Below are 19255 nucleotides of genomic sequence, written 5' to 3'. Positions count from 1 at the left end.
GTCCATCGCTGATCTCTTTATTTATTTGTTTATTTATTGCTGTGCAGCTTTGTGGTTGTTTATTATTGACTGCTTCACAGAGCACACCCTCTGCTAAATAAGGAAGCTCCGTCCTTATTCCTTACACTTCTCCTACCCCTCCTCTCTCTCTCTCTCTCTCCCTCCATCTTGTTCATTAATCCCTCATTTTTATCTACTCCATTCTTTTCTCCTCTAAGCTCCATAATTGCTCTTCTGCTGCGAATCCTAAAACTCGCCCTCTCTTCTGAAGTGTGTGTGTGTGCATCCATCCATGTGTGTGTGTGTGTGTTATTGCAGAGGTACATTCTGGTTAATCTGACAGATAATAGTTTCCCCTCCAATATCAGCTCCGTGGTTTTACAGTCACAATATACTTCATTGATCTAATTTGCCTGTTGCCAATAAAACGGCACATTACGGGGTGAGAACATGGAGCTATGGATCATGGGAAAGTGTGGAATGTGTCATCAGCAGGAAACTCTCCTCACCTAAACGCCAGACTGGGAAGGAGAATTCATGGTGATGGGAAATCGCAAATCTGCAAGACAGACCTCACACACACACACATACACTCATTCACTCACAACTCCAACACAGGTACAGTACACACACACACACTCAAACAGTCATACCCCCAAACATCCCCACACACACAATCACCCTGTCTCCCTGGGTTTGGTTCCATGCTTGTCATAGTATCCCACGTCATGTTGTTAATGTACCTCGGTCTTGGCTGTTGATTGTGTAAGTCTGAAATGATGAAAAGTCTGGTCCAGACAGCGGTGATTGCAATCGCACCATGATTGACCCAGACAGTGGGGAAATCACAGGGGAATTACACACCGTCCTCTTTGACTCAAAAAGTTATCTTTTTGAGCATGAAAATATGTGTGTGTGTGTGTGTGTGTGTGTGTGTTTGTCTGTGTGTGTATTACTATGCCTCACTGTTTTTGCCCTCTTGCTTTCCAATTATGTCTTCCTTTTAGCAGTTTGCAGGAGAATTGATTGCTCCTTTATTCAACTCAACACAGTTATACAACATATCGTGAGTGTGTGTGTGTGTGTGTGTGTGTGTGTGTGTGTGTGTGTGTTCATGATAATATTTCAATATCTTTATTCACTGGGTGTTCTCGCAGCTGTGACACCTCAGTAAACCAATATGCTCACAGTAAAATAACCTGCCGCAGGTATATCTGACTAATGAATTCTGTTTGACATTTTACACCCAGCAACACCCCCTCCCCCACATCCAAACACACACGCACACACAGAAACACCCACCAACCCACACATACACTCAGAAACACCCACTCACACAAACACATATACACACATACCCATACACACACACAAACGCACATACACACACCCCCCCCCCCACACACACACGCACACGCACACACACGCACACACACACACACACCACTTCTCTGACACTTTCTTTTGCCTTTTTATCTTCAACCTGCTTGTTTCTCTCGTCTTCTTATCGCCCTCAGTCCGGAGGAGTAGTGTGTGTGTGTATGAGTGGCTCTGCTCGTACCCGTCTCAACCCATCAACAAACCAACATGTAAACAACAACAGTAAACAAAACAATCATCAAATCTACAAATTAAAACTACAGTCTTCAGTAGGTTACTATCTCTCTGATGTCTACTGCAGTGTAAAGAAAGTGTGTGTGTGCCTTCCCTGCCACTACTTAAAAATCACAGTGTGTGTGTGTGTGTGTGTGTGTGTGTTCATTACTACTGATGATGCAGTACCTCCCTACACACTAAACACACACTACAGCAGCTACAACAGGATCAAATCTAATACCCCATCTCCTCTATACAAAAATACAGCATCTAGTCATTCAATCATATTTCATATTTCTTCTTCATTGTTTTCTGTGAACAGTTTCTTTTTCATATAAAAAAATATCTGTCCCATTGGCATTCTCACAGAGTCAGTCTCTGGTTTAGAAATGTCCGAGAACTGGCTCGCTCTCAGGAGAAACCGCAGACGTCGTCTCCAGACCCCCATAAACTGGTTCATCCAGAGAAAACCACATCCCAGGGCCTCCCTTCCAGACCTGGAAGCACTTGAGTCGACTCGGAAACCACAGCGACTTCGGAGAGGAAAATAAAAGATTAGGAAATAAAAAGTAAAGAGATGGAAGACTGCTATTGATGCTGAGCAGTAGCGCACTGGACGGAACTGGACTGAAGGCTCCAGTAGGCCTCAGGTGAAGCCTGGGGCCAGAGTAGAGGCCCTGCCCAGCGCGGTGAGCTGCGGCTGGGCTTCTCTCAGGCGGTGGACTCCAGCAGCTCGTCTTCGCTCAGGCTGATGTGGAGGCAGGTGTCGTTGAGCGGCGACGAGAACGGGAGCGTGTGGCCGTAACTGTGTGGGGTCGCCGGGCGGGGCGGCGTCACGGTAACCGTCTCCGCAGCGACGGGGACCCTGTCCTCGGGGAGGCTGCTGCACGTGCTGGACGCTGACAGGAAGGTGGAGACGCGGTCCTCAAACGGGTCCTCTCCTGGCAGCGTCGGTGGCGGCGACACCAGGGACTTCTCCTCCGAGCGCACGCCCGAGTCCTCGCTGGCCGAACACGAGCACGAGAGGGACGCGCTCACCGCGTCGCCATTGGTCAGCGAGTAGAAATCGCCCCCGGGGGAGACGGAGCAGGACGTGGCGTCTGGGAAGGACGAGCTGCAGCACAGGTCAGGGAAGCCGCTCCCATTGGACACGGTGGGAGTGGGTGTGGCCAGGGGCGTGGAAGAGGGTTTAGGGTCCGCCTCCGAACCAGGAGAGAGCGTCCTGATTGAACGCTTTCTGTTGATTGGCTGGGGAGGGGGATCCAACTTGGGAATGATTTGCTTAAACCTGCGAGAGAGAGAGAAAGAGACAGAGAGAGAGAAAGAGAGAGAGAGAGTGATAGAGAGAGACAGTGAGAGAGTACGAGAGAGAGAGAGCACAATGAGATGAGTAATGAAAACATGCATGAGCTCTTCAACAGATGCAAAGCCCATGGGATCAGATTACTAGAGCCATAAGCAGCCTTCACACAGTCTCCTGAGCTTCAGCTGCTCACACACACACACACACACACACACACACACACACACACACACACACACACACACACACACACACACACACACATGAACAGTTGTCTCTGCTTAATTCTCTCAGGCGAAATTTCCATTCTTGCTTGAATCAACCCAATGTATTGTGTGGAGTGCCGCGGTGTGTGTGTGTGTGTGTGTGTGTGTGTATGTACTTATCTCTGTCCAACAGCTCTGCTGCTAAGGGGAAGTGAGTGAGTGAGAGAAGAAGAGAGGGGAGAAGGAGAGAAAGAAAGGGAAGGAGAGAGGAGGAGAAGAGAGGGGAGAAGAGAGGGGAAAGAGAGGAGAAGTCTGGAGGCTTTCCTCTCTCATCAATAGCCCTCTGTTCAGATGCTATAAATAACTGCACTGCAGCAACTCAGCATGAAGTGCACACACACACACACACACACACACACACACACACACGCAGACACGCCACCATGCAGACATGCCAAGAAGCATATACCCCCCTCTTCCTCACCCACACACACAAAGAAAAAAAACAACAGAAAAAAGACACAAAGATGGAGAGAGAGACAATGAGAGAGAGAGAGAGAGAGAGAGAGAGAGAGGGAGAGAGCCATGGGCTGGTGATGGTTTATGGATGATGCTGTTCCTTCCCATACTCACCTTCCCATTACACATTACTCATCCGTCATTCACCCCATCCCTCCCTCTCTCCCTCTCCTTTTCTCTTTCCCCCTCTTCCTCTCTCTTTCTCTCTCACCCCCTCTCTCCCTTTCTTGTAACTGTGTGTTCTGAGTCAGCGTTTCTGAATGCTGTCAGTTCCTATAGACACACTGTCGTCTCCCCACGGAACTGTATGTCTCCGCCTTCCTCAACCTCCCCCTCTCTCTCTGTCTCTCTCTCCCTCTCTCCACCTCTCTCTCTCCCTTTCTACCTCTCTCTCTCCCTCTCTCTCTCCACCTCCCTCTCTCTCACTCAATCTCCCTCTCTCCACTTCTCCTGCTCTTTCCACCTCTTCCTTTGTCTCTTTCTCTCCCTCCCCCCCTCTCTCTCCACCTCTCCCTCCTTCTCTGAAAAGAGCTCCATCTCACTCTCTGATCTCCATCTCCCCATTTTCCTCTTTCTCATTTACTCTTTAAATCTCCTGTCCCTTTAGTCTGTTTCCCTCTCTATCTCCCTTTCTCTCTCTCTATCCCCTTTCTCTCTTCATCCCCCTTTCCTCTCATTTTCTCTTTCCCTCCTCCTCAGAGCAGAGCCTCAGCCCCAGCAGCAGGGCTACTTTACACAGGGCAGATATATGCAGGGCTACTTTACACAGGGCAGATATATGCAGGGCTATTTTACACAGGGCAGATATATGCAGGGGTACTTTACACAGGGCAGATATGCAGGGCTACTTTACACAGGGCAGATATGCAGGGCTACTTTACACAGGGCAGATATGCAGGGCTATTTTACACAGGGCAGATATGCAGGGCTACTTTACACAGGGCAGATATGCAGGGCTATTTTACACAGGGCAGATATGCAGGGCTACTTTACACAGGGCAGATATGCAGGGCTACTTTACACAGGGCAGATATGCAGGGCTATTTTACACAGGGCAGATATGCAGGGCTACTTTACACAGGGCAGATATGCAGGGCTATTTTACACAGGGCAGATATGCAGGGCTACTTTACACAGGGCAGATATGCAGGGCTACTTTACACAGGGCAGATATGCAGGGCTATTTTACACAGGGCAGATATGCAGGGCTACTTTACACAGGGCATAATCTAAACCTTATCCTCATAATTCATAATCCTCCACCCTCAATCCCCATTAAAGGATGATTGGCCCTGTAGACCAATATTGAACTTCGGCTTAAAGGTCCAGTATGTAGGAAATAATGGAAAATAAACTGTAACCATTCCAAAAATGATCACCATATGTTGTCAGAGAGTAAGGAAACACGATGAATTGAAGTAATGGCTTATTTGACAACATTACTCTAACCCGTAAAACCCCGTAAAACCCATGAAAAAAAATGAGTTATGGGGCGGAATGTCTTGGAATTTTCGTTTATGTTTTGAACGATTCATTCTAGAATGGCGTATTAATAATGGGCTAGCGCGTCCTCCTATTTGGGTTGCCAAATTAGCAAAGGCCAACTGTCAACAGCTGTCAGTTGTAGTCATGAACGCCTACGAGAGGCAGCCAAATTTCCAAAATTTAAACAAGAAACAAATTAAGTGGACATCGGAGGAGCTTCCTGAGATGGTGACGTCTTCGTCAAACGAAGAATATCAAGTCTGACGCAGAGCTGGCCATATTTCTCCACGACAGGTAGCCTAGGCTAAACTTCATCTGCATCGCTAACTTCAGCTAAATATGTTACGTTGGTTAGAGAGGTATTTTTTGTTTTCACTGTTTCCGTAATGTGTAGCTGGGTCATGGTTGGAGAAACGTTAAAGCAGCTGCAGGTCAACTAACGTTAGCTAAGTCTTAATTACATCTGGCAACCCAGAAGAGGCTCGCGTCTGGTAGTCTTGAGAACGTTCACCAGTGTTTTGATTTTGGCCTGCAGAACGTTCGGTAACAATCCTACAAATCGCACCTTTAAAAGAAAGTAAGAAACAGGTTTCTACTGCTTTTGTCAAAACAGCCTACAATGACCACAGATTTACATGACAAGATATCAAATATGCACATACCATATCATACAATGCACACATACACGCAAAACACACACCCACACACACACACACACGCGCGCGCACATACGCACACACACGGACATATTATGTACACACACATGTATACACACAGACATGCACACACACACACACACACACACTTCAGAAGCACTGAACGACTCTACCTCCCTCAGGGAGAGAGAAATGGAGAGGAGGGTAAGAGAGGAAGGAAAGCAAAAGAATAAGAAAAGAAAGAAAAGAAAAGAAAAAGTGGTGAAAGAGTTCCACATGTGGTGGAGGACAAGAATGGGGTGAGAGAAAAGAGGTGGAGCGAAGGGGAGAGAAGAGAGGAAAAAAGAGGTGCAAAGATAAAGGGATAGAGAAGAGAGGGACAGAGAGAAAGAAGAGAGGGATATATAGGATAAGAATAAGGAATAGAGAGAAAGGGATAGACAACAGATGAGAAAAGAGACAAAGGGAGAGATAGAGAAGAGATGAGAAAGAGAGAGAGAAAGGGTGGATAGAGAAGAGATGGGAATGAAAGAAAGGGAGAGGAGAGAGAGAAAGGGAGGGACAGAGAAGAGACAAGAGAGAGAGAGAGGAGGGATAGAGAAGAGATGAGAAAGAAAGAGAGAAAGGGTAGATAGATAAGAGATGAGAAAGAGAGAGAGAAAAGGTGGATAGTGAAGAGAAGAGAGAGAGAGAAAGGGGGGGGGGTTGTGAGGAGACTACAACAGAAGGCAAAAGATGGAGTGAGAAAGTGTGAACAAATGTCCCTTGACACATTTCATGTGTGTGTGTGTGTGTGTGTGTGTGTGTGTGTACATCTGGGTGTGTTTATACTGAAAGATTTAGATTCCCTGCTGACTTACTTACCCTGATGGCAAGGTTGATTTTCACAGTTTTGCTCTTTTTGCTCTCTCTTTCTCTCTCTCTCTCTCTCTCTCTCTAGTGTGTGTTGTGTATAAGTGAATGTGTGTGTGTGTTTTTTTTGTGTGTGTGCGCTTCACAGCTACACTCAGCCCCTCAGCATTTCAGCAACACCTCCGTCTGTATGACATTCATCTTCAGGAGGTCGGACCACACACAGAGAAACCCCATGCACACACACACACACACACACACACACACACACACACGACACACACACACAAACTGTACACAAGTGCTACACACACGCTACACACACACACACACTTAAAATGAATGTGTTGAAAATAACACAGCTTGAGTTCCTTTTAAGAGTGCACACACATGCACACACATACACACACACACACACACACACACACACACACACACACACACACACACACACACACACACACCAGGGATGGAAATTAGCATCAGCCACCAGCCAAGCCTGGTAAAATATGAAAGTGGCTGGTAGATTTCAGACACAAAGTAAACATTTAATATTGAGTGGCTGGTAAATGTACACATTTTCAAAATTGAATTTCCACCCCTGACACACACACACACACACACACACACACACACACAGCGATACACACACACACACACCACACACAAAAACATAAACACACAAACTCAGACAGAGACAGTGTGAATGCCACACACACACACACACACACACACACACACACACACACACACACACGGGCAGTGAGCATGCGGAGTGAGAGGAGGGACAGACCCTTATCATGCTGGTTATACTCACAGAGGACTGGCAGAGAGAACAGGAGAGAAGAGGAGGAGAGGAGGAGAGGAAGAGGAGGAGGAATGGAAACGGAGGAGGAGAAATGAGTGGAGGACAGAAGAGGAGGAGAGGAAGGGGGGAGGAATAGAAGTGGAGGAGGAGAAATGAGTGGAAGAGAGAAGAGGAGCAAGAGGAGAGGAAGAAGAGGATGAATGGAAGCAGATGAGGAGAAATGAGAGGAGGAAATCAGAGAGGAGGAAAAAAGGACAGGAGATGGGAGGAATGAAGAGATGGAGGTGGAGAATAGAGGGATGATGGAGGAGATGAGAAAGGAAAAGAGGAAAGATTGAAAAGACATAGGAAAGGATTAGAAGAGAAGAAAGATAGAGGAGAGGAGATGGAGGGAGAGAGAAGAGAAGAAGAAAAATAAAAGCAGAATATATGAATTGAAAATGTAAGCAAAGAACAGGAGGATGAATAATGAGAGAATGATGGAGAATGGATGAGAGAAGAAAAGAAAGAAAGAAAGAAAGAAATAAAGAAAGACAGAATAGAAGAAAGGGAAATCATGAAAATGGAAACAGAAGAGAGGGAAATGGAGAGAATCAGAAAGAGAAAAGATGAAGGGGTGGGATAGGGGGTTAGAGGAGGAAGATGAAGGGGTGGGATGGGGGGTTAGAGGAGGAAGAGGATGAGCAGGAGAGGAGGGTCCTCACACCTGCATCAGAGCAGAGAGAAACAAGAGTCAGAATACACACACACACCCACACACACACACACATTTGTGTACCTTACACTCACAGGCCCTCATTTGTCACCGAGGTGAATGCAATTCCATTTCAGTCCCATTACCTGCTAACCACTAGCTATGCCCTTACAGCAACACCATCAGGAGCATCCACATCCAATAAACACCAGTCCTACATCAAGGCCTCACACACACACACACACACACACACACACACACACACACACACACACACACACACACACACACACACAGACAGCAATTCACACCATCATCCATAACCCCTGCATTCTCACTCTGACCAAAAACAAGAAACAAATCCCTCCCCACACACACCCACACACACACACAAACACACACACTATGGCATATGACTGCCTGATTTTTGGGGGAGACAGGCGCAGGCCTCTGATTGGCTGGCCGGCCCCCAGCTGACCTGCAGGCGAGAGATAAGAGTGGTAGCCACGGGATACGGACACCCTGCTGGATTACCACGGCGATGAAGTCTGTCAGAAGTCACCAGATGAAAGGCAGAATTGAGGGAGGACAGAGATGGAGGGAGAGAGAGAGAGAGAGAGAAATGTAGAAAAAAAAACCCTGCCAGAGATAGAGAGAGAGGGAGAGAGAAAGAAAATGTGCATGTGTGTGTGTGTGTGTGTGTGTGTGTGTGTGTGTGTGTGATGAAGGACAGACTAACCACAGCTCATCCTCCTATCAAAGGGAATGCCATCCTGCAGTGATTCATAACACAGTGGGTGTCCTGACTCTGTGAAGAGTAAAGCCGTAGGACAGCCCACACACACACACACACACACACACACACACACACACACACACACACACACACACACACACACACATAGTTTTACTCAACTGACAATAACTACTACCACCAGAGGATGAGAGTGCAGAAGCTTAAGTACTAGTCCAAGTGTAAAGTGGTAGAAGGAGAAGGATGGTAGGTGCACGTCAGGTGTGTTGGGATGTTGGAAGTGTTAGGAGGGGAGGTACAGTATTCTCGGAGGAGTTTCTGAAGGTAGAGAGGGATGCCCCTGCTCTGGTGACACTGGGCAGGCTGTTCCACCGACGGGGAACTAAAACTGAAATTAGTCTGGAGTGCCATGTGTGTAAGGGGTGGCAGATAATGTTCCTTTGGGGTGGCCAAAGCACACACACACACACACACACACACACATACACACACACACACACACACACACACACACACACACACACACACACACACACAATCCCATTAGTTGCTAATGAGCAGGCAGAAGACTAGTGCTAACAGCTGAATGACCGTGTTACACTGACATCAGTGTGTGGATCTCCAGGGACAAGAGACCAGAACACACACGAGGACAACACACCCACAGAGACAGAGACAGAGAGAGAGAGAGAAATAGAGAGAGATAGAGAGACGGAGAGAGAAAGAGAAATAGAGAGAGAGAAAGAGAGATAATACTTATATTATACTTATTTCTATATTACTCTGATGTTCAACAATAAAAATAAGCAAAAGATACAAAATGTCTCAGTGCAAACTTTCCTGGACATGTGTGTGTGTGTGTGTGATATAGATACACACACACACACACACACACACACACACACACACACACACACACACACACACACACACTAAATTGCACTAATAAATTCTGAAAATTGATCTTCTCTCCAATACTGGGTGACTGTCTACACCCGTAGGAAGTGATGTTGTAAAAGGTAAAAATATGACTCCTCCCCCCCCCCCCTCTCTCCCCCCCCACATCTCTCTCTCTCTCTCTCTTTCCCTCCCTCTCCCCCTCTCCTTACTGATTCTGACACTATTTCTCCTCTTTTTAAATATTCATTCAACATGGAGTAGAGAATGGAACAGATTAGAATAATAAAATACTTCTAGAACATGGAATAGAGAATGGAACAGATTAGAATAATAAAATACTTCTAGAACATGGAATAGATTGTGAGTTTGCCGATTTGTTAGGGACTTTATGCATTTAATGACTTATGGTCTCTATATCTATGTAACAGGTGTGCGTGCGTGCGCGCACACACACACACACACACACACACACACACACACACACACACACACACACACACCTTTAAGCATTAAACATTTGAGTAAATATACAGTGTGTATACACTGCCTTTGGGTGCATATTGAAGTTAAAATATGGGTTATAACACAGGAAGCCTGTCAGGAGTCCTGCCTGATTGTCTGGTTGAGTTTGGAGTAAAGTCCTGGACTGGCTTTCCACACTGATGTCCAGTTGAAGTTTGTGACAGAAGGCGGCCTTGCTCTCCAGAGAGGAGAGCATTTTTCATTTTTGGTAAGGGCTTTAAAGTGTGGGTGAGTGGCCGGTTCTCTCTCTCTCTCCTTGTCTCTCTCTCCCTCTCTCTCTCCCCCCTCTGCCCACCAGGCCTCTTCATATTCAGTATAAATACAGCATGCGGCATCTAAATATACTCCATCCAGATGAAACAGGGTGCCAGAGACCACCTAGCAAAAACACCCCCATCACTCTCTCCCTCTGTCCCCCTCCACCCCATCACACGCCACTCTCAGAACCAAACAATCTTTATTAGTGCGAAAGCGTCGCTCACTCTCTCAAAAACACACACACAACCACGCCGACACAATGACAAACACACCATCTGACTTCAGACTGGCTTTTTTCATTACATGATGTTTGCTTAGCAGAGAACCCAATAACCAGTCCTATATGGGTGCTGTCTGCATATCATTGCAGTGTGTGTGTGTGTGCGTGTGTGTGTGTGTGTGTGTGTGTGTGTGTGTGTGTGTGTGTATGGAGCCTGTGACAGCAAAGGCAGATAGGAGAGGAAGAGGTCACAGCGTCTGACTCATGCCAAATTATTCTTATACTCAAATAAAGTTTTACCCGCACAAGAGATATCGGTAGGGATGTAACACCACAGCCAATTTCCATTCCCCCCATAACCATTTGGTACAAATACTAGCCTGGGTTTCCTCATGCTGCCTTGCACACCATTTTATTTGCGCTGCTAGGCAGCCTGGATTCCATGGATTTTCTCCTCAACGAAGGAACCAATCACAGTACGGAGGGGGGACAGCAAGACGATGACGACGTCTATGCAGCACACCGAAGTGGCTATGAGCTACAGCATAACATAACAAAAAAGCCATTTTTTCAAATACACAAAGGAGAGGGATGTTAAATTCCTAGTGATATAGGTAGGAGATTTCACACAGCCACCAATCAACAGCCAAGCCTATTTACCGTCAAAAACAAAAGCACTAACAAAGCAACCTTTGTGGGCTAAAAACAGCCAAACCGCAAGCATTTTTGATACAGGCACCAACAAAAACCCAACAAATACTTTGATACCAACTATGTACCAATGTAACAATATTTAAATCATATGTGAAAACAGGACAACATGCTTATAGTTTATAATTTAAAGGGGAACTATGCAGTTTGTTTAGCTTAATTTACCACTTCACAGCTTCGGAGTCATTGGTATGGTTAGGAGTTTTTCTGGGGCGGATGGTGGCCGTATCGTACCCCTCTAGTGTCTGTGAGCAGAAAAAACACCCTTGCAACTTTGGGCCGACGAGCCATCAGACTCAGAGACAGAAAGCCTCGCAGCCTCGCGGTGTAACCAAATTGCTTTACGGCACTACACACATACACGCAAGGCACCGGCTAGAGCAAGGTAGCGATGGAGTTTCTCAGACATTCGTCATGACAGAGCCAGCGAAAAGAAGCAGAAAGCGAGTTCTCGGAGGAACAGGGAAAGAGGAAACGGCAGACTGACCGAGCGAGGAGTGTCGTAAAATATATACTCTGAAGCTGTAGGGGGAGCTCTGCAGAGAAACCTGCGAGCAAATAGTGAGAAAACAGCGAGGAAATTGCCAAAACTAATTCAATCATTTTTATTTTCTAGCTCGTAACCCGTAACAGCAAGAAAACTGTATTAAAAACGTGCACACGCACATACACACACACACACACACACACACACACACACACACACACACACACACACACACACACACACACATAAATCAATATATGACTCAGTCACATATTGACATGGTCAGGGCCACAGGACAATATAGAGTGCTGTGAGACCAATATGACAGACTAGAGGCTTATGCCACCTGCACCCCTACTTCGGACAACAGAAAACCAGGACAAATACAACACACACACACACACATAAACATACAAATTACTCTCTCTCACACACACACACAGACTAGAGGCTTATGCCACCTGCATCCCTGCTACACAGGAAAACTAGAACAAATACAACAGTTAACCAAATACTCCAAAACTAACTACACACACACACACAAACACACACATGTTGCTATGGCGGCGACCCCTGGGGGCAGGTGGGCAGGTGGCCAGAGAGCTTTTATGAGTCTCTGATGGACACAGCAGGGATGGGGTTGCCGAGGTTACGGAAGTAGGCAGACAATTGGTCAGAGGGCAGATAGTGTGTGTGTGTGTCTTTGAGTGTGTGTGTGTGTGTGTGTGTGTGTGTGTGTGTGTGTTGTGTGAGTGATGCTCCAACTGCTCATGTGTTAATGTGTGTGTTTTTGTAAGTGTACACTCTTAAAACGAATGTGTTGAAAACAACACAACTTGTGTTGTTTCTAACACATCTCTATGTCCAGATAGGGACAACACAGTTTGTGTTGTTTACGACACATTTGTTTTAAGAGTGTATGTGTGTGATTTTATGTGTGTGTATGTGTGTGATTTTATGTGTGTGTCTTCCAAAAAGCACAAAGAGAGAGAAGGACATTTACATGAAAGTTTAACTGTTAATATAACTTCAATGTTAACCCCTTTACTGAAAATGGGAATGTGTGCGTTTGTGTGTGTGTGTGTATGTGCATCAGGGCTGGACTGGCCATCTGGCATACCGGGCATTTTCCTGGTGGGCTGGCGTTCCTTTGGACCAAATGAATTAAATTATTATTTGTTATCATTATGGTACTTTAAAACATGCAATAACTGGCCACCAATGAGCCTGAGAGAGCGAGTGAGTGCAGTCCTGGTCACTTGCACTGCTCCATGGCTCTTAGCTCTATACACGTATTTAAGGGTACTGCCAGGACTGTGCCTGTCCGATTAGAGTGGGCCGTTCAAAAATGCCCGAGTCGATTTTTTGTCCCAGTCCAGCCCTGGTGTGCATGAGTATGTTTTGAGGAGATTTGATCTAATCAAGCTAGTCCAGATGGTCTTAATGCAGCATCGGAAAGTTCCACCATGGAAAAGGCTTTAGAATTTTACTCCTATTTTTCCATCTTTCTTCTGGTGCATGTGTGTGTGTGTGTGTGTGTGTGTGTGTGTGTGTGTGTGTTTCTCTTCCACAAAGCAGCTGTAATTTTGCCCAGATGGTGTGGGTCAGATTTCAGGTTTGAGGAAATGTTCTGCAACAGAACTACAGAAAGGAGTAAACACACACACACACACACACACCACACGCACACACACACACACACACCCACAAACCCACACACCACACGCACACACACCCACAAACCCACACACAAACATACACATGCATGCACAGACACACAAGAGCACAAAGACAAGGATTGTTTTTACTTTGCATTTGTATAAGTCTCTCTTGCTGTGTGTGTGTGTGTGTGTGTGTGTGTGTGTGTGTGTGTGTGTGTTCAGGGTTGAATCATATATCAGAGTGATTGACAGGATGAAAAGAGACTGCAGGTAGAGGAAAACAATCCATCCAAGCAAGTACACACACACACACACACACACACACACACACACACACACACACACACACACACACACACACACACACACCCTTTGTGACCTTTCTTCCATGCACCAAAACAGTTTACACTGTGCTGATTCCCCAAGGCCTGTCCATCATCTCTCCCTCTCCACCTTTCTCTCTCTCTCCCTCCGTTTCACCCCCCACTCTTTCTTTCATCCTCCACCTCTCTACATCTCTCTCTTTTTGTCTCTCCCTCTGCTTTCTCTCCTCTGCTCTTTCTTTCATCCTCCCCTTCTCTACATCTCTCTCTTTTTGTCTCTCCCTCTGCTTTCTCTCCTCTGCTCTTTCTTTCATCCTCCACCTCTCTACATCTCTCTACATCTCTCTCTTTCTCTCTCTCCCTGTTCTCTCTCCTTCACTCTTTCTTTCATCCTCCACCTCTCTACATCTCTCTCTTTCTCTCTACATCTCTCTCTTTCTCTCTCTCCTTCACTCTTTCTTTCATCCTCCACCTCTCTACATCTCTCTCTTTCTCTCTACATCTCTCTCTTTCTCTCTCTCCCTGTTCTCTCTCCTTCACTCTTTCTTTCATCCTCCCCCTCTCTACATCTCTCTCTTTCTCTCTACATCTCTCTCTTTCTCTCTCTCCCTGTTCTCTCTCCTTCACTCTTTCTTTCATCCTCCACCTCTCTACATCTCTCTCTTTCTCTCTACATCTCTCTCTTTCTCTCTCTCCCTGTTCTCTCTCCTTCACTCTTTCTTTCATCCTCCACCTCTCTACATCTCTCTCTTTCTCTCTACATCTCTCTCTTTCTCTCTCTCCCTGTTCTCTCTCCTTCACTCTTTCTTTCATCCTCCCCTTCTCTACATCTCTCTCTTTCTCTCTCTCCCTGTTCTCTCTCCTTCAGTCTTTCTTTCGTCCTCCACCTCTTTCACATCCAACATCCATTCCATTCCGTTTCATTTCAATTATAGAGAAAATTACACTGGGGAGGAAAAGAGAGAGAGAGAGAGAGAGAGAGAGAGAGAGAGAGAGAGAGAGAGAGAGAGAGAGAGAGAGAAAGTGATAAAGGGAAACAGACAGAGATAATGACAGAGGCACAGGCTGGATTTGGACAGACTCATATGGTCAATATGTGTGTGTGTGTGTGTGTGTGTGTGTGTGTGTGTGTGTACGTTTGTGTGTCTGTCTCTGTGTGTGTGTGTATGCATGTGTCCAGCTGTTTGTTAGAAGCCTCATCTGTTTCCGTTTAATGTGGTTAAGGCCTTTTGCACACATTAATGTGTTGAATCTCATGCAGACACACACACACACACACAAAAGACGCTATGGTTGAAAAGAGGGTTCAAAGTCAAAGCATAAATGAATGTAATGCAAACATAAATCAGAAAGTCAATAAAGCAGGGCATTCTGGGTAACGGAAGACCGAAGACATGATCTGGTGCTACACAGGACGATTTGTTTGAGGTAGTCAGGTAGACAACATCAATGAAAGCCTTATTATCTAACAGATAAGTGGTTCAACGGGAAGCAGCACACCTTCAATGACAGTTTAACCAAGATAAGATGCCATAATGAGACATTGATCAATTCTAGACAGGCTTCTCTTCTCGGTTAACCCAATTAAGATTCAAATTAAGATTCTAATTAAAAGCCAAATTAATGTTCTAAATAAGACAGACGTGTGACAATCTGAGGACATTACTGGAGAAAGCAGCTAGCTGAACACACAGCTAAACACCTAATAAAAAAAGGCTCTTACCGCTCATCCAATGACAAAGAGTTCCTGCTCACAAGCTGACCAATCTCCTCACGGGGCGTGTCCGTGCCATTCCTGCTGTCAGTCCTCTCTGCCTTCCCATTGGTTGGGAGGCCATTAGTCCCACCTAGGTTGAGCAGGCTGAGGTAGGACTCGGCATAGTCCACCTGTGAGAGGGGCGTAGGGGTGGACTCGGCGCCCCCTGCGGGAGTGGAGGTGAGGGGCAGGTCGTGAGAGGAGCTGTAGTGATTCTTCAGGTTCAGGGAGAGGGAGCGAGAGGAGGGGGGATGCCACGCAAAGTCCTCAGCTGCACACACACACACACACACATAGAGAGAAGGAGAGAGAGAGACACACACAAACACACACAGACAGACATAGAAAGAGAAAGAGAGAAAGAGAGAGAGAGAGAGAGAGAGAGAGAGAGAGAGAGAGAGAGAGAGAGAGAGAGAGAGAGAGAGAGAGAGAGAGAGAGAGAGAGAGAGAGAGAGAGAGAGACACACACACACACACACAATGAGAGGATGAGAGAAGGTTACACAGAATCTGACATACTGACAGAAGTATTCACACAAGTACAGACAAGAGTGCTTTAAGACATTCACATTGACATGAAGAAACAGTCACACACACGCACGCACACACACACACACACACACACACACACACACACACACACACACACACACAAAGACATACAGAGGTCACAGGTGTACTTAGACACATACTCAAATACACACACACACACACACACACATACATACACACACACACACACACACACACAGAAGCAAAAGCCATTAGCACTTTCCATAATACAGACTAAAGCCATAATCATACACACACTAAAAACATACACACATACATACTCAGAAACACACACACACACACACACACACACACACACACACACACACATACACACACATGGACCGTGGGAGTGTGTAGGGGGCAAACTGGCAGGAGAATCTGGCTGGAGGCCCAGCATTGATATACTGGACTGGACTCTGGCAAATAGATTAGACTCCACTAGCAGGCAGAATAACACAATTACCATACGCCTGAAATATGATGTCTCTCTCATGGACACACACACACACAGACACAAGAACATGCCATACTTACCATCTCTCATGTGCACGCGGGCGCGCACACACACACACACACACACACACACACACACACACACACACACACAGGGACAGTGTATTGTGGCCATACATAGTTGTACTGATGACTCAGCCATGTTCTTTGTTAAGTAAAATTATAGATTTTGGGCCACAGATGATTATAGTCCACTGCGCTCTATAAGTGACCTTGCTCTCCACTGCCCCCCCCCCCCCCTACATACACAGCACATTGTCTTCAGGATCTTCTCCAACACACATCCTCTACATACTTACAGCACACTGCCCCCACCTACCCACACACACACTACACACACAGTCACTGCTCCACTCCCCTCCCGCCCACTTCACTGTCATCACTCACATACATCATACATACAGTACTCTGCTTGCAATAGTAAGTCCCTTCACTATACTTGCAGTACACTGCCCCCCCACCTCTCCCCTACCTACACAGCACATTATTTCATCAGGAAGCTTCTCCAACACACATCCCCAACATACTTACAGCACACTGCCCCCGCCCCACCCAAATACACAGCACATTGTCTCATGAGGAAGCTTCTCCAACACACATATTGCACACTGCCCTCTCCCCACAAACACAGCACACTATCCCATCTCCCCTGTCATCCTCCCAACACACACACCAAGACCCCTGGCAGTTGGGTTAGCCCCTTGAGCCGTGGATCTGCCCAAGGTTTCTTCCTTGGTAAGGGAGTTTTTCCTTGCCCCTGTTGCTCTTGGGTGCTCCTTGTTGGTGCCCCCCCCCCCCAATTCCAATCCTCCCCCACCTTTCTTATGCAGCCCTTGACACTTAATCTACTAAACCCCTCTTCTACTGCACTTTTTACCCCCCCCCCCCACAAATAGGCTGACACCAGACATAATTTCACTGCATTTCTTACTTCCAGTAACTATATGCATGTGACAATATAAACTTCCTTGTATCCTTGCTCTCTCTGTGCGTGTGTGTGTGTGTGTGTGTGTGTAGTACATCTCTATGTGGGAGGAGGAACACTGTTTTGTTTGTTTATTTTGTGTGCGAAGCATGACTCCAACAGTCATGTCAATCATGTGTGAACGTGTTTGTGTTTGTGAGCATTCAATTAAGAATAGTTTGTAATGTTTGGACTGTGTGTGTGTGTGTGTGTGTGTGTGTGTGTGTGTGTGTTTGGATTGTGGGCAGCCCCGATGATGGTTTTGCCCTCCAGCTGAGCAATCTGTCTGACCAGTAGTGCTTTGTGCTGCAGCAGCACGTGTGTGTGTGTGTGTGTGTGTGTGTGTGTGTGTGTGTGCGTGTGTCTTATGGTGAGCAGATCCGTTGCTGGTTTTGCCCTCCAGTCGGGCGATCTGCTTGACCAGTAGGGCTACATGTGTGTGTGTGTGTGTGTGTGTGTGTGTGTGTGTGTGTGTGTGTGTGTATCTTACGGTGAGCAGATCCGTTGCTGGTTTTGCCCTCCAGTCGGGCGATCTGCTTGACCAGTAGGGCTACGTGTGTGTGTGTGTGTGTGTGTATCTTACGGTGAGCAGATCCGTTGCTGGTTTTGCCCTCCAGCCGGGTGATCTGCTTGACCAGTAGGGCTACATATGTGTGTGTGTGTGTGTGTGTGTGTGTGTCTTACGGTGAGCAGATCCGTTGCTGGTTTTGCCCTCCAGCCGGGTGATCTGCTTGACCAGTAGGGCTACATATGTGTGTGTGTGTGTGTGTGTGTGTGTCTTACGGTGAGCAGATCCGTTGCTGGTTTTGCCCTCCAGCCGGGTGATCTGCTTGACCAGTAGGGCTACATATGTGTGTGTGTGTGTGTGTGTGTGTGTGTGTGTGTGTGTGTGTCTTACGGTGAGCAGATCCGTTGCTGGTTTTGCCCTCCAGCCGGGTGATCTGCTTGACCAGTAGGGCTACATATGTGTGTGTGTGTGTGTGTGTGTGTGTGTCTTACGGTGAGCAGATCCGTTGCTGGTTTTGCCCTCCAGCCGGGTGATCTGCTTGACCAGTAGGGCTACGTGCTGCAGCAGGTCCCGGTTCTGCAGGAGCAGCTGGTGGACTCGGGCCTGGGTCTCCATCCGGGCTGCTGTCTCCGCTGACAGCTGGTCCTTCAGGAGCTGGACCTGGAACAGCACACACATGGGTCAATAAAACACACACACACACACACATATACACGTGCGCGCACACACACACACACACACACACACATAAACACACAGACAGACACTATGGTCATGCGCACACACACACACACACACACACAGACACACACACACACACACACACATTTGCACACATATTTACAATCACACAGACACACGCACACACACACACACATACAATCAGGAAACAGCAGGGTCATAATTGTTTACATTTACATTCATTCATGTAATTGAGGCGTTTATCCAGAGCGCCTTTTAGGATTAACCTTCGACTTGTACTTTTACAAACACGACAACAGCGC

The 19255-nt window shown here is 46.6% G+C and overlaps 1 protein-coding gene across 3 annotated transcripts in view; it reads right to left on the bottom strand.

The window, feature by feature from the left end:
• Positions 1–1396: 1396 nt before the first annotated feature.
• The window catches only part of si:dkey-34e4.1 (carboxyl-terminal PDZ ligand of neuronal nitric oxide synthase protein), an 84079-nt gene continuing 66220 nt past the window's right edge, over positions 1397–19255 (bottom strand). For all 3 annotated transcript variants that reach the window (XM_042058882.1, XM_042058883.1, XM_042058884.1), the window contains 3 exons: positions 18743–18911; positions 15679–15982; positions 1397–2884 (listed from right to left, as the gene is read on the bottom strand). In XM_042058882.1, coding sequence (XP_041914816.1) covers positions 2308–2884; positions 15679–15982; positions 18743–18911 — 1050 coding nt within the window. In that variant the 3' untranslated portion in view covers positions 1397–2307. The remainder of the gene's footprint in view (positions 2885–15678; positions 15983–18742; positions 18912–19255) is intronic.

This window comes from Alosa sapidissima, chromosome 13 (genome assembly GCF_018492685.1).
Source record: "Alosa sapidissima isolate fAloSap1 chromosome 13, fAloSap1.pri, whole genome shotgun sequence".
Classification (NCBI taxonomy): domain Eukaryota; kingdom Metazoa; phylum Chordata; class Actinopteri; order Clupeiformes; family Clupeidae; genus Alosa; species Alosa sapidissima.
Note: the sequence above shows the minus strand (reverse complement) of the source record. Positions and strands in the feature narration are given on the sequence as shown.